General features: G+C 45.6%; 1 protein-coding gene and 1 non-coding gene across 2 annotated transcripts in view; one reads left to right on the top strand and one right to left on the bottom strand.

The window, feature by feature from the left end:
• The window catches only part of Hh (hedgehog signaling protein), a 46028-nt gene extending 39375 nt beyond the window's left edge, over positions 1–6653 (bottom strand). Inside the window, exon 1 of the mRNA XM_076384725.1 lies at positions 6270–6653. Within this exon, the coding sequence (XP_076240840.1) occupies positions 6270–6653 (384 nt within the window). The remainder of the gene's footprint in view (positions 1–6269) is intronic.
• Positions 2915–2987, top strand: Trnar-ccu (transfer RNA arginine (anticodon CCU)). The gene has a single exon. It is a non-coding gene; the product is annotated as a tRNA-Arg (tRNA).
• Positions 6654–13966: the final 7313 nt, after the last annotated feature.

The raw sequence follows: 13966 nt of genomic DNA on the forward strand, positions 1-13966 counted from the left end.
TATTGCCTGTCAAGAAGACCACGATGGAGGACACTCTTCATAATAATTAATAAATCGCCCGCGAAGGAAATTGCGGCGACGAGGTTGCGGTTCGAAGGAGAATGGTTAGTAAAGTTTAAGCTGGACAACCACGTCGCAACACTTTCGTTGCGGATGTGCGATGTTTGGCATTGCCTAACGATCCATGAATCACTGTCTTACGCTTTCATGCCATTCTGTGTGATGTATTTTCTTCAACATTTTATGCAACAAATGATTCGTTAAAACGTAGACAGCGAAGTCTTTGACTAATTTAGTACCTTGATTTTAGAAATTGTTAATGCGAGTGATAAAGTAGAGAAATGGCAGAGCTAAAGTTGAGCAGAGAAATTTCGAAGAAGAGAAAATGTATGTATAGGGTGATATAAAATAACGAATATGCAAGAAACTTCTGATAAACCTTCGTTTAGTATCTTACCCAAAATACATACTTTTTAAATCAAACGAAAAATATGCAATAATATAAATTCTTCGATAAAGAGGTCCCCCTAAACTCGGTACCAAAAATTCCAACGATAAGAAAAACTCAGGGACCTCATCGCTGTATGCACAGGCACCACTCTACACATGCACGTGCAGCGAGGAATTAAAGTGTCATTGACTCAAATACCGATCAAACGACCTTTCCTTTATAAGGGTTAACATATCGAAATACCACTCGTTACTTTGTCCCACCCGTTAACGATTACTTGAAACATCTTCAACGACTATAGTCAGCGAGTCGCGGCAAAGTGACTCCACTAGTTTCAAATTCCCCGTGACGTTCACCTTGACTTTGCGTCTATCGTTTCTCGATCCTCCGACGGGAACGATAACGTCGTCGACGACGAGGCAACAGGAATACACCACGTGGCGCCACGTGCAGTTATCAGGTTACCTGGTCGGTCAGTGCTGATCATCAGACACTAGTTCTAAGTCGCAGCGAACGTTTAAACGTCTCGATCTACCTCCAAATGCTATTGCTCATCTCGTTTCCATGGTCGGAACCCGAGATCGCAACCGTTAAAGCACAATGAGAGAAAACTATTCAATGGAAATGAAGAAACTGTTTCTTCATGTGGCAACTCAGTGTTTTTAAATGAATATTAACAAACATGCAATATTTTTGCCTACAGAACTCACTATAATGGCGACATAATTTGGGAGAGGCTAAATGAAGATTTGAATATTCTGAGGAACTCTTACTCTACAAGTAGAAAAGGGGAGCAATGGTCAGACATCGTTTATGAGGAGTACCTATTATTTTAATATACTAGACATTTTCCTTTTCACGAAAGTTATTTTTGTCGTCTCTAACGTAACACTTAAATTGAATACTCCTTACAATACAACGTTTAGTATAAGCAAGTTATGTTTGCATTAGAGCTTATATCACGATCTATGAAAAGTAAGTAGATTACACCAAATGAAGTCAGACACGTTATAAATTCTAATAGGATAGACCAATCTAATACTCTTGCCATCCACTCGACATTGAATCTTAAAATATTAATGATTACAAGCCTGTACAGACAGCTGGTTACCTTATAGTGGATCGATATAATCGATAAACAACAATGTGTGTGCATAATTTCAATCGATGGTCTCGGTAATCGTTTCATTTATCATTCGCCCAAGAATCCATCGACCGAACTCTCTCACAATTAAAAAACGATCGATAGAGGGTTTACCGTGGCGAAAGATTGATTTCGAGACGACAGGGCAATCGATATCGCGAAATCTGAGGATCCTTCGGCACGAAGCATCAACGCTGCGGCCGACGAGAGGGAAAGGAGGAACGAGAAGCACGGTCATTAGGTTTATTTGCCGTAATTGGGGGAGCTTTAACGCGCCAAACCAAACACCGATTATGGCAGCCATAAACCTACCCACAATCACTTAGAGCTGGCGCGAGGTACGCGCTTTTTCCACTATTTATTCCGCGGGACCTAAGCTCCCCGTGCTGCGATTATACGCGAGCAAGAAAGCATGGTGGAGAACAGGACACGAAAACGAAGAACCAGAGCTGCCAGCAATTTGCTACTGCTCGCTGCTCCTTGTTCCCATCGGTTTCTTGCGTCCTGTTTTTGCCTGGCAAATCTCGTTACTGTCATTTAACCCGATTCTTTAGCATTATTGTTCAAAATTAAAATTAGCTTTGGTGTGACCAAAGCGCAATTCTGCGCGTCACATTTCCGAGACACTTCTCATTACTTTTTTCATACCATAAAGTGTTAGGCTATTATTCTATAATAAACTATGCAGAGTTCAAGCGAATAGTTTCCTTTCCAAGCTTCTTTTCTTCGTTCATGATGAAAAAAGGAATGATAAACACACTTATGTTGGGAGAAATAAAATAATTAAATATAAAAAAAACTTTCAGTGAAATAAGCTTTGCCAAATATTGATCACGAAGGTGCATAGAAATGCAGCATGTGTGAATTTAAAATAGATTTCATTAAACAAACTTCATGGTTCATTTACGAGAAGAACGATCCATCGACATCTACTTCGACGACGTGGAGGTGGCAAAAACGTAACCTAATCCGTTGTAGTTAAATATGTCTATGAGGTCGACTAATTGGCCTGGGTGTACCGTCGCTTTACGATCGCGAGGAAGAAGCGTATACTCGTCCGACATGAGATTCATGCTCGCAAAACACGGCGTTAACGAGCGCGCCAGCAAGTCAGCGACGGATCCCTTCTCGCTCGAGAGACATCGATGCATGGGGAGGATGTATCTGAGCAGTTCAACCAACCACGACAGAGCATGGTAGCATAGCGATCCAAGTATCGCCAATACGAAACTAAAAAGCCCTGGCCTCGTCCATGAAACAAATTCCATTGGAGATGATTAGGCCCTCGTCTGTTCTAATAACAACGGGGGTGGTATACAGCCCCTGTGGCCTAATGGATAAGGCATCGGTCTCCTAAACCGGGGATTGTGGGTTCGAGTCCCACCAGGGGTAAATTTAAGAAATATTTTTTTTTAAATTAAACTCTAATGCAATGACTGAACAGAAAAACTTCGTGACAAACATTCGTCTGTATTTTTGATATTCAGTATAGTCTATGAAATTTGATGCTTGAGGAATTTTTCTGACACAAGGGACTTTAATTATCTTGAGGGGGTATTTAATTAACTTACGAGTAATTTTAGATTTTGAAGCTTCTTCAAACTAATATTCCCAAAAAATAGACAAACTACAAAGACTGATGAATTTCAACATAAATGAGAAACTACTAGTGACTCAACACATTAAATTCGCAAGAAAGGGCTGTCATTGGTTGCTCTAATGAAAACTGTTTAGATTTATTTTCCTTCAACGACCTTTATCCACACGAAAATCGGCAATCTTAAAATAATATTTGAACGAGTGAATCTATCGTCGCGAACGATAGATCCGACGCCAGTTCAATGTTCAAAACCAGGGGCCCAGTGTATCGATAAAAAGGGGCTAGTCCAGCTGTTCGATTTTGCGAAACGCGAGTAAACAACGCAAGGCCTCGGCAGGGAAACCCGCCGCGTCGGCTGGCGATGCCTTCTCCAAGCAGGGATGGTTTACAAGCGGAAACCGGCGCGGCGCCGCGGTTCTCTGGCCCTTTTGTTCGGCCGCGCAAGTCTCACGAACGTGGGACTTACAAATTGGAATACAACGGGCCTGGAGTTAGGAGAATCGTTTCACGCTCCGCGGAGGCGCCAAGTGGAAGGCAAACACCGATAAAAACTGCATGAATAAAGCACTAATGGACGCTCTGTGGACAGGGAATAAACATTGACGAGCAGTCCGAACGACTATAGGCTCGCGCATAGATGGCGACAATAGAAGATCAACTATTCTCTCAACTATCCTTTTATTTTCGACCGCCTGATCTAGCCATTTGTCGTAGAAAGATATCGTGAAATCGGTCTGCGTTTCAAATGGAAGCGAAACGATCGGGGGGAAGGTAGAGTGGATAGCTGTTGACTTTGACTAGCATGATCGTTTTATATTTATGTATCATCAATTGCTTAGCTCTATAGAAACTAAGAATTAAGATGGTAGATATTATAGCAGATATTATTTACAGGATAAAAATCATGTCCCATTATCTTGATTCCCAGTTCAAGTACCTGCGTACTAAATACGTAGTTAAAGTAGTAATATACTTACATATAGTATATAATTATACTGTTGCTATATAGTATTACTATATATTATATGTAAAGGATTCCTTTGATATTATACGATTAAGAATATAATTCACAAGTGTTGAAAATTGAACAAGATCTAATAAGCCCTACTGTACATTTATTAGTTATTAAACTACTTATTTATAACAATAAAAATAGAAACTAACAAAATTATCTATATTGAACCACGATTTAGAAGCTTAAAAGAAAAATTGATTTGAAATATCGTATTATTTTAGGTATTAAATTATTTCAACCGCAAGTTATAACAAGTAACAATTCCTAAGTAATATTGCGCAACATGGATTACTTTCACAATCAGTGAAATTGTCGGAAACTCTAGAAGCAAAGGATTTGTATAAACCTAATTATGTAATCTATTATAGGCTAAAATTAAGCTCCTCCCGATCAGATACAGATTCTATAAATAAAAGACACGTGCAACGTTTCCTGTGAAATCCTACGAAGTATTCGAGTTTCAAGTATTGATCTTATACACACGCGAAGCGTATTCAAGAGCGATCGAGGCTCTTATCGGGCGGATAGCATTTCGCGTGAATCACCTGCCGACGTTTAACGACATGCAGTAGCTAATTTGTCATACGGCCGCGGAGCACGGTGACACGCGTTGAAGTAATAACACGCGTAGCTGCAGTTAACGCACCCGTCAAGCTGTACTTTAAACGAGAAACGCAATCAATCTCCTCGGAATCGAGGGTCCCGAGGATCCTGTGAACGTTCTAACATCCTAATTCCAATGAAACATTCGCGTGGAGTGTCGTTAATAGAGTCTTGTAAATTATCGTCAGTAGAAATGTCAGGGGCACAGCGACAACTATCAAATTCCCTCATTGCTGAGGCGATAAACACGTTCGAAGAGATCTATTTAGAAGCATGAACGTTTCTGATTAATGGTCCTTTCGAAGAGATTATTATCTGTGCTGCTTTTTATCGACGCTATGCGCCAATGGAAAGCTATTAACAAAGATACACAAAACAAACAAGATATTACATAATAGAATCGTATCGATCACCGAATATATCTTTCCATCGGTACACCTGTCGATCAGAACCTAGAAATTCTGAAGGTCTTGTCAGCGATAAGACAAACGATCGATGATCTATTTTTCGATCCCTTTCAAATTTCCTACCCTATCCTCGCGATGCACTGTTGAGAGTACCTCTCTCCGCAAATCTAAGCTAACTGTAAGATCTGAGTTATCCTACCAAATAACCACATTCTCTGACATGGAACATTCGATACGTATTCCTGGGGTTAAATACACAAACAGTTCACATTCTCGGCATACTGTTCGCGCGTGAATCACCGCACTATTATCGGAATCACATGTAAAGGTCACTGACTGCACTCTTTCTAGAAACATTTAGCCGAGACCCCTACTCCTATGATTCTAAAAGTGAAGCTCGATTCCCGCGGAATCGTTTCACCCCGCGAGATCTTCGGTCCTTCGAGAACTTCGATCTTTCTCGAAATCGACACTTCGACGACTCGATCGGGCGGATGATACCGACGGGGACCGTTTGGTGAAATATCGTGTCGCCCCTGCGATGATTCACCAGCGAGTTCCTTCAAGGACGACCGCCTTTATCGCAGGTTGACACACGACGGTATTTTATCAGCGACAACATTACACTCGATGTTTCGAAAACACCCTAGCGAGAAATGACAAATCCTCTCGACACTACCGTGGGTCCACGGAGATCCCTTAATAGTGGAAGTAAGAGAAATCTACTTGCTTTTAGACGTGTCTTTCAGATAGCAGATTGTAAGGGCTGTAATCGGTGGCAAGAAATATAGCGAAACAGGAGACAACCCTTGAACACAACCTACCAAGTGTCTTCCGTCACTCACTAAAAAATTGTCTAAAAAAGAGCGCCAGCCTTTGCTATCCTCAACTCTTAAAACATACCAACAGTGACCAATAATCACCACTCAGCTACGCTATGGTAACATTGGTTTAACTACCCCTTCTCGCCATATTTCTTCTAATTAAGGTACAACAAGGGTCCCACAGAAAGCACAAGATAAATAAGTGAAGTCAGAATGGTCATTCACCTGTGTCATGAGACGATCCGCGCCGGTACCCTCCTCATCCTTGAAGATGATGTCGGTGTTGTAGTTCGGCACGAGGTCCCGGAACCTGGAGTCGTACCTGGACACGCGGCCCTCGCTGAGCCCGCTCGCCGGCAGCGTGTTCTCACTGACGTTCGGCACATGCTGCTTGAACACCAGTGGCGTGAGCTTCTTCAAGACCATCCGTCGTCCGCCACCCCTGCCCGGTCCGCAGGCCAGGACCAGGCCGCCGTTATCCAGCACCGGTAGCCAGAGACCGAGTATCAGCAGGAGGACCTGAAGAAGCGAGGGTGTCGTGCCTCGCCTCCTGAGGACGCAATGATGGCTCGCCTGAGGGCCGCGACGACGATGATGATGGTGCACCATAATCACGTGGCTATGGCTCGAGGACGACCCTGGCTGGTCACTGGACGGTGATCCTCGTGTACACGGACGTCGCTGCAGCCGTCGGCGTCGAGCACGTCGATGGTACCACCGAGTCTTCACCACCACCACCGCCGCCGCCAGCGATCCTCCACCTCCACGTTTGACAGAACGACGATGACCTAGACGACGACGCGGTCGACGAGCTGTCTCTGCCGGACCTTATCCTCCTCTTGCCACTGACCTCACTCACGCTTAACCATAACCAGGGCATCACAATCCCCCCCTGCACGCACTCTTATCACCGTTCTGACCGTCGTAGCTGCGACCGTCGGATATCGCCACCCGCGAGAGAAGATCCAGAAGATGTTTCCCGAGGTACACTGAGATCGACCGGCACTAACCAACCGGCACCAATACGTTCACCACTTGGAGAGCCTCCGAGGGAGTCTCTCTCCGCTCTTGGTCCCTCTCTTGATTCTTATCAGAGTCGTTCGAATGAAGGGAGAACCGTGGGTATCGCGATGTTCGCTAGTGAAACGATACTAAATCGAATGTTTCTCGATCGATGGCGTCTCCTGTGCAGTATCGACCGAGGGGGATCATCGCGCGACGCGTCACCGCGACTCGAAGGTACTTCACTATTCGACTCGAAAGACTCGCCTGACCGCGTTCTCCAAAATGAACTGGCGCGCACGTCGGATATCCTCGAACTTGACCCGGTTGCCGATCGTTTAGGCGATGATGTATATCCGATCGACCTGACTCACTTGACTGAACTCGATATGGGAGCAGAGTCCGGAAGCTCTCTAACGCACGTTTTCCGGACGAGTCAGTGGTGGGAAATGCGTGATGGGTTTCGGTGGGTAGCCTGCGTTGTTCCTTTAGCCTGGTCGGGTCCAGGGTGCCCCTCTTCCTGCCCCCACCAACGTGGCCAACGGCCGGCCGGGCCGCTGGCGCTGGTTGCAGCTAGATGCTGGCCCCCGCGGGGCTCTCACGGCCTCCGAAGGTGGTGGTAGATGATCCTGCCCCCACCACGCGGGGCCTCCACAGTACGCGTCACTGACGTCACCGGGCCCCTCGAGACTCCATTGGTCGGGGCGGGGCGTGCTCGAGGTGAACGAAGACAGGTACACGAGGGGGGAGAGAGATGGGGCGAGGGGGAGAAAGATAGTACGAGAGGGTGAAGAGAAAGGGAGAGAAGCTTTTAGCTTTCTCCTCGTTCGATTCGGTTTAATAAGCCTCCCTCTCTCTCGCTCCTTTCTCCTTCCTCCTCTATTTCTCCAATCTTCCCGTTTCTTCGGTTTCCTCGACGTCGCCTGTCCTTCTTTCTTGTACGTGTTCACCGATCCCCCCCACCCTTCATCGATTGATCTACCTTCCTCTTCTTCGTTTTCGTTGTCGTCGTTACGTTCTACCTTGTTGCAGCTTCTCCTTCCATCCTCGCGGGAAGGTTTCCTCGTTGCTCCTCGCGATCCTTACGCCAAGTACCAGCGGCGTTGCGAGAAGATTCTCAATGACCGTCTCTACCCTCCGACCGAGAGCACACGTACCCTAGAAGCTGAGGCGTGGGGTGGGCTGACCTTGACTTCGGCACCCGTCAAGTTTCGCTCTTCTTTACGATTTTGCTTTTTCTGCTCCACGCTCGCCCGTCGATTACCACTTTTATCGCATTCCTACACCGTGTCGGGAGTCTCGGGGATTTTATTAAACACAATGTCTCTCGGCTTTCCTGCGCTCGTCGGCGGGCTCGCGCGCAACGCGTATCCCTCTGCTCCCATGCTTCTCCTTCCTCGTTTCGGGCTTCGGAAGACGCTCGGCGTGCAAACACGCTGACAGTACCGGAATGTGTGTAAGCTTCGATCGTTCCGCGAACAACGTCTTATTAAATCGACCACGCACGTTTGCCGAGGAAAAAGTAAAGTGGCCTGAGCGTGCACACGAGTGATTCGATCGACACGTTTCGGAGCGAAATTAGCTATCGGTATTTATAAGTGGGGCTACGTTTATCGGTGCCCCCTCGCCGATTAACGCTTACCTATGACGATCGCGATGATAAACACCTCTGTGCTCGCGTCGAATTTCGGTGGAAGGAGATTTCAGATGGCACAGGTAGTGGGAACGCTATGAAACGTCACCAGTCGCAGCTACGAGCCAACTGATATGAAAGTCGAAGTCTACCGAAACACAAGGAGGGGAGGGTCGATGAGCGGCCTACCGAAGTGTTCGGTTTACTGATAATAAACTACTTTTGTGAATGCCCGGTCGCCCCATTCTGTCGAACAGCGGCAATCTATCATTGACACATCCAGATTTACGCGGTGTAAACAAAAAGGAACCTTGAAATTCCAAGAGTAATACGAACTGTGCGCCGCGCGAAAAAAGACTCCTTTGCATACAATATCCAGGCACTCGCTTCGCCGTGATTGCGTAATACTTTACTTTTACTTTATTTTCGTAGCGGCCGGAAATTATGAAAGATGATGCTAAACATTCATGAATCCTTCTGAAATAATCGAGTCACTTTAAAAAATCACAAGTCTAATCACTTTTTAACTACCACATAAAAGAATGATAATGAAACAGTTTATAACGAAACATTTTAATTCTTTTATGTGGTAGTTAAAAAATTGTTAGATTTCTGATTTTCTTCAGGTAACCTGACACCGTTCATACATCAATCTTGTCCCTAGATTTAACAAAAGAAATTCAAATTAGCCACGACGCGACAAAAGGAACTGCTTAAAAAGGCAGAAAGAGCCTCAATATTTCTTTTCCTAGTAGCGATATTGAATTTTCAGAAGGATAGGATAACCGAGGAAATCAAGCTAGCGGAAAAATCAGAGATTAGTGTTGCTGACCTGTGAAGATAAAAACGGTGTTCGCCAAACAAAACCCCTCGTGACAATTCGAGCAGTACATCGTGTTAGACGTTGGGGAGTGTCAGTTTCACAGTGACCGACACCTCTCCGCGGGAAGGAGCCGCAGGATCTAGCGAGAATTCGAAGAAGAGAGCCTACTCTAGGTGCAATAGATGCGTGGACGACGCGAGGGGCCCAGGGAAAAACAATGGTTACATTATGGTCCATGCGTAGTACGCGAAAGGGGGAGAGTTACGGACCAATGAAAGTATAAACGTCGCTCGTTAACGAAGCCGATGCCAGAATCGCTGAAACTGGCCGGCAATAAAAGATAACGAGTATTCGCGGGCTGTAAACATCCGTGGAACGCTATTCCGGAACATTTCATAATCCTGTTACGAGGCACTTTGACTTTTGTGGGCAGCTGCGGTGGCGCGGAGCGGAAATAAAATTCAGCTATCGAGGTGCAAGTAATAGCACGGCGTTGCTGCACCGTATGACGCCGCCTCGCGTTCACGAAAACCCTTGAAGCGAAAAATCGGCTTATCGATAAGGATCATCTCTGTTCAGGACAACCATTAATGTACTCATCGGATAGATCGTTTTAAGATCATTTAACCCTTGAGCGGGAGGAAATTTGGGCAAATTGCATGGCTCGGCTTTTTGGAGCAGTATTGACATCTGAACTGTAGATTGTTGAGGAAATTCTGTCTGACTGGTTTATCTTGTTTTTACTGCACTGGTTTCTGTAAGCGTCTACTGTTTCACTTTCTAACTTTAAAGGTTTATTCACGCTGTGCTAGACTGTCGATCGCCAGATTTTTGGTTGATTTGTCTACTGCTGGCTAAATAGATAATGTGAGACAATCTTTATTCTAGCAAATTGCTCTGAATTAATTTAGAAAATGATTTTATTACTATTTTTGTAGAGTTTGATGAATAATCGTTAGCATCGATTGCTTAGAAATTCTTATAATTAGACTAACTAAACTAAATCATTAAATTTCTTGTGAATAAGAGTATCTATTATAAGTTATTCTAATTCAATTCCAACAAAATATAAATTCTATAAATTCGTAAAATAATCAAAGATAAAATTCAAACAAAACCATCTACCAATTAACTGCATATTTATAAATATAAAATATTTAATCGTCAACCACTAAAATTCCTATTCAATATCCCTATTAATAAAAAATGTATAAATCCCTTGAAGTCACGCAAATGCCATTATACGATAAATGCATATCTGCTCCCTCCACCCAAAAGGTTAACCACTCCATTTAAATAAAATCATTGAAATGTCTTAGACTGCACGTTGATTACCTTTTATCGTCCTGCCTTTTCCAAACGTTTCGCAACGTTCATAAAAGAACTCGTAGCAAGCCCAATATCAGTAATGGTGATCGCACAATGCAGAATGCAGCACATTGTTGGAGCGATTAAGAAGAAACTAGAGGTGGCAAGGACAGAAAGGGAAGATGTGATCCGACTGTTCGATCGTCAAAGAAAATCCCGTTTCAGTTGCACCATTGCACCGTTCCAGAGCAGCTCTCCTACGGGTATCCCTTTTTCAAAGTAACGCGAGGCTTGGCGAAGTTGCATCGGCTCGAGTAGGTAATACCAGTCGGGCAGAGGTCCGAGGGGCCCTTTCGCGTAATGGACGACTCAAATATTTATCATCCGCCGCGTAATTTAAGGTGCGTTTAGCAAACGGAAGACGACGCGAGGGAAAACAAACAAGTCAGGGGCGGCGTAGGATCGGCAGCGAGGTGGAGAATGGGACGGAGGTGGAGGACGGAGAAGTTAAAGGGTGAGTAGGAGGTGGAGGTGGAGGAGGTTAAAGACGAGGAGGAGATGGGACAGCGGGTAGAATAAGGTCGCAGGAGGGGGGAAGAGACAAAGAGAGAGGATAGAGAGTCGAGAGAGTAGAAACAATGGAGGCACGAGGTGGAGAGAGACGAAGCTGAAAGCAAGAGAGGCAGAAGGAGTAGCTCAAAGGGGCCGCCGCGAGCCCCAGAGGGCTCTGTGAGAAGGCACAAACCCCAATAATAGCACCAGAATTTATATACCTGCACGAACTCGGTGGAACGGTCCCGGGGCTGCGGGTCCACGGACCCAGGGACGGCTTGTCTTAATATCCGAACACTGGGGGCTATTCTTCGAGGCTATAATAGTCTTCTCGATTTCTTCGCGCACTTGATCTCTCTTAAGCCTGATCAGTTCGAAGAAGAATCTACGTCACTCGATCGCACGGATTATAAAACTACTCCAACACACAAACATACATATGCTAACAATAACCCCTTAGTACTCGATTCAAATCAAGAACTTATTACAGGAACAGTGCAAGTAACAGAACCTCGAAAAGTCTCGTCGAGAATCAAAACTCCAGACGCAAGGTAGATCAACCGATCTTCGACGAGGAACTTCACGTGTGTGTACCTTAGGACTGACCGGCCCTGGGCCTCATCAGCGGCAGTCTAGCATCGTCTAAGGAGAGAGGAAGAGCTAGTAAAGGGCAGGGAAAGCAAGGGAGATAGAAGAGCCAGGTGGCGGGAAAGGGAGGGCAAAGTGGAAGCGAGAGGGACAGAGAGTAGAAGCAGCAATTCGTGGCGGGCTCGAGAGCGAACCATCCATCACCGAGGGCTCAAAGCCGTATCTTCTGGTGACCGGTGCCCGCCGCGACCGGTGCTGGATGCCAAAGCACAGCCAAATATTGTGAAAGGTCCAGAAAAGGCAGGAACGTGAAATAAATTTGCTCTGCCAGCAGGGTAAAGAACGAGGAGCGGCGAGGTGGCGGAAGGGAAAGGGACAGAGAGACGGCGAGGTGGCGCGAGGGAGAAAGGTAGAAGGATGATACTCTTCTGGGTAGCTCGAAAGGTTGCGCCTTGTACTTGTGCGTGTCGAGGTGGAGAGAGGAAGAAGGCTCTTTAACCACTGTCGGCTCTTTGAACCCTGCTCGCCTCTCTCTCTTCTCTTTCTCTCCTTTCCCTACGCTCTCCCTGTCTCTCCCTGCGACGTGCACACGTACACAAGCGGGGAAACTAGCCGGCCCTCAGAAACACAGGGAACAGCGCCATTTACATTTTACAGGCGAAAATACGCTTTACGGGCAGGGGCCAATCATCGCGCCCCCTCCTCGCGGCTTATTCGCGTCACACGCGCACACGCTATTTTCGCGGTCGAGATAAACGTGCCGATCGTGCCGAGCGAATTGCCCCTGGGAATGCATCTGTTCGGAGTTTCTCGAACTCTGGAACTCCATTTCGATCGAGTTTCGCAGGGAGAAGTGAACGGTTCGTTTGCTTCTTAGCGGATACTGGAACTGAATCGAGCAGTTGGGGAACAGTGCAAATCCAAAATTAGACACTTTCAAGTATTCTCAAAATTAGGTCTACCTGAACTCCAGACGCCAAAGTATACACATTAAATCACACAGAAACCAAGTGGGCTTAATACACTCTGTCTCTGCGGTCCAGATATGTAAAATGCACAGAATTATACACTGTAGTCAAATATCTAAAGATGTGGTTTTTGGACTCGTACTGTTCTTCAATTTATTGATCCAATTACTTAAAACTATAAAACATATTTTTTTCCAATTTTCCATGATACTGATTTCACAAGAAAAATTCTTTAAAATTTTCTCAGTTCATAAAATTCGTTACTCTCATCCCATATTTCTTCAGATAAGGGGTAACAAAGCACGTTCCTCCATCCCGAGAATCACGGCTTTACGATCTATTTCGATTACGCCTCTTCTCGTCAGCCGATTGATGCTTGTTAACGTAGCAGCACCTTGACGGTGCTCTCGGCCCATAATCTCCGCGAACGCCACGGATCTTCTCTCGGGCGGTGGATTAATAATCCCGTGGAGAAGTCTCGAAGGGAGCGAAAAAGTGAGACGGCGCAGAACCGGGGATCGGAGCGAAGGAGAGACAGAGGAGACGGAAGAGGACAAACAGAGATAAAAAAAAAACGGGGGAGTCGAAGGGGGAGAGAGATAGAGGGGGGCGAGAGGGTAGGAGACGGGGGAGGAAGATGAAAGAAGAAAGAAAAGTGGAAGGGTACAGAGATCGTAGCTCGTAAGTTAGCACGTGGTCGAGGCGAGCCGTGCGAAGGAAACCGAGAAGACGGGTCGAGTGGGCTTACCACCTCATCTCCTTTCTTTGGCCACTGACGTAGATAAAATTCTACGTGGCTCTTGTGAACGTGACACCAGACACTGTTTTCGTGACGAATAGTAATAATGGAGACGCATGGCCCTTTGAAGTGACCGTGCCCCTAGATCATTCTAGTCACCGGTGAAACCACTTAAGCCCAGGACAACTGTACACAGGAGAAAGAGGGCCGCGCGATGAATACCAAAAAACCCATCGAGCCGTTTTTCACGAACGGTGAAGTATTGATGAATTTCTTCGAAGAAGCACTACAAATATTGATACTCGAAGA

Source organism: Calliopsis andreniformis, chromosome 9 (assembly GCF_051401765.1).
Source record: "Calliopsis andreniformis isolate RMS-2024a chromosome 9, iyCalAndr_principal, whole genome shotgun sequence".
In the NCBI taxonomy this organism is placed as follows: domain Eukaryota; kingdom Metazoa; phylum Arthropoda; class Insecta; order Hymenoptera; family Andrenidae; genus Calliopsis; species Calliopsis andreniformis.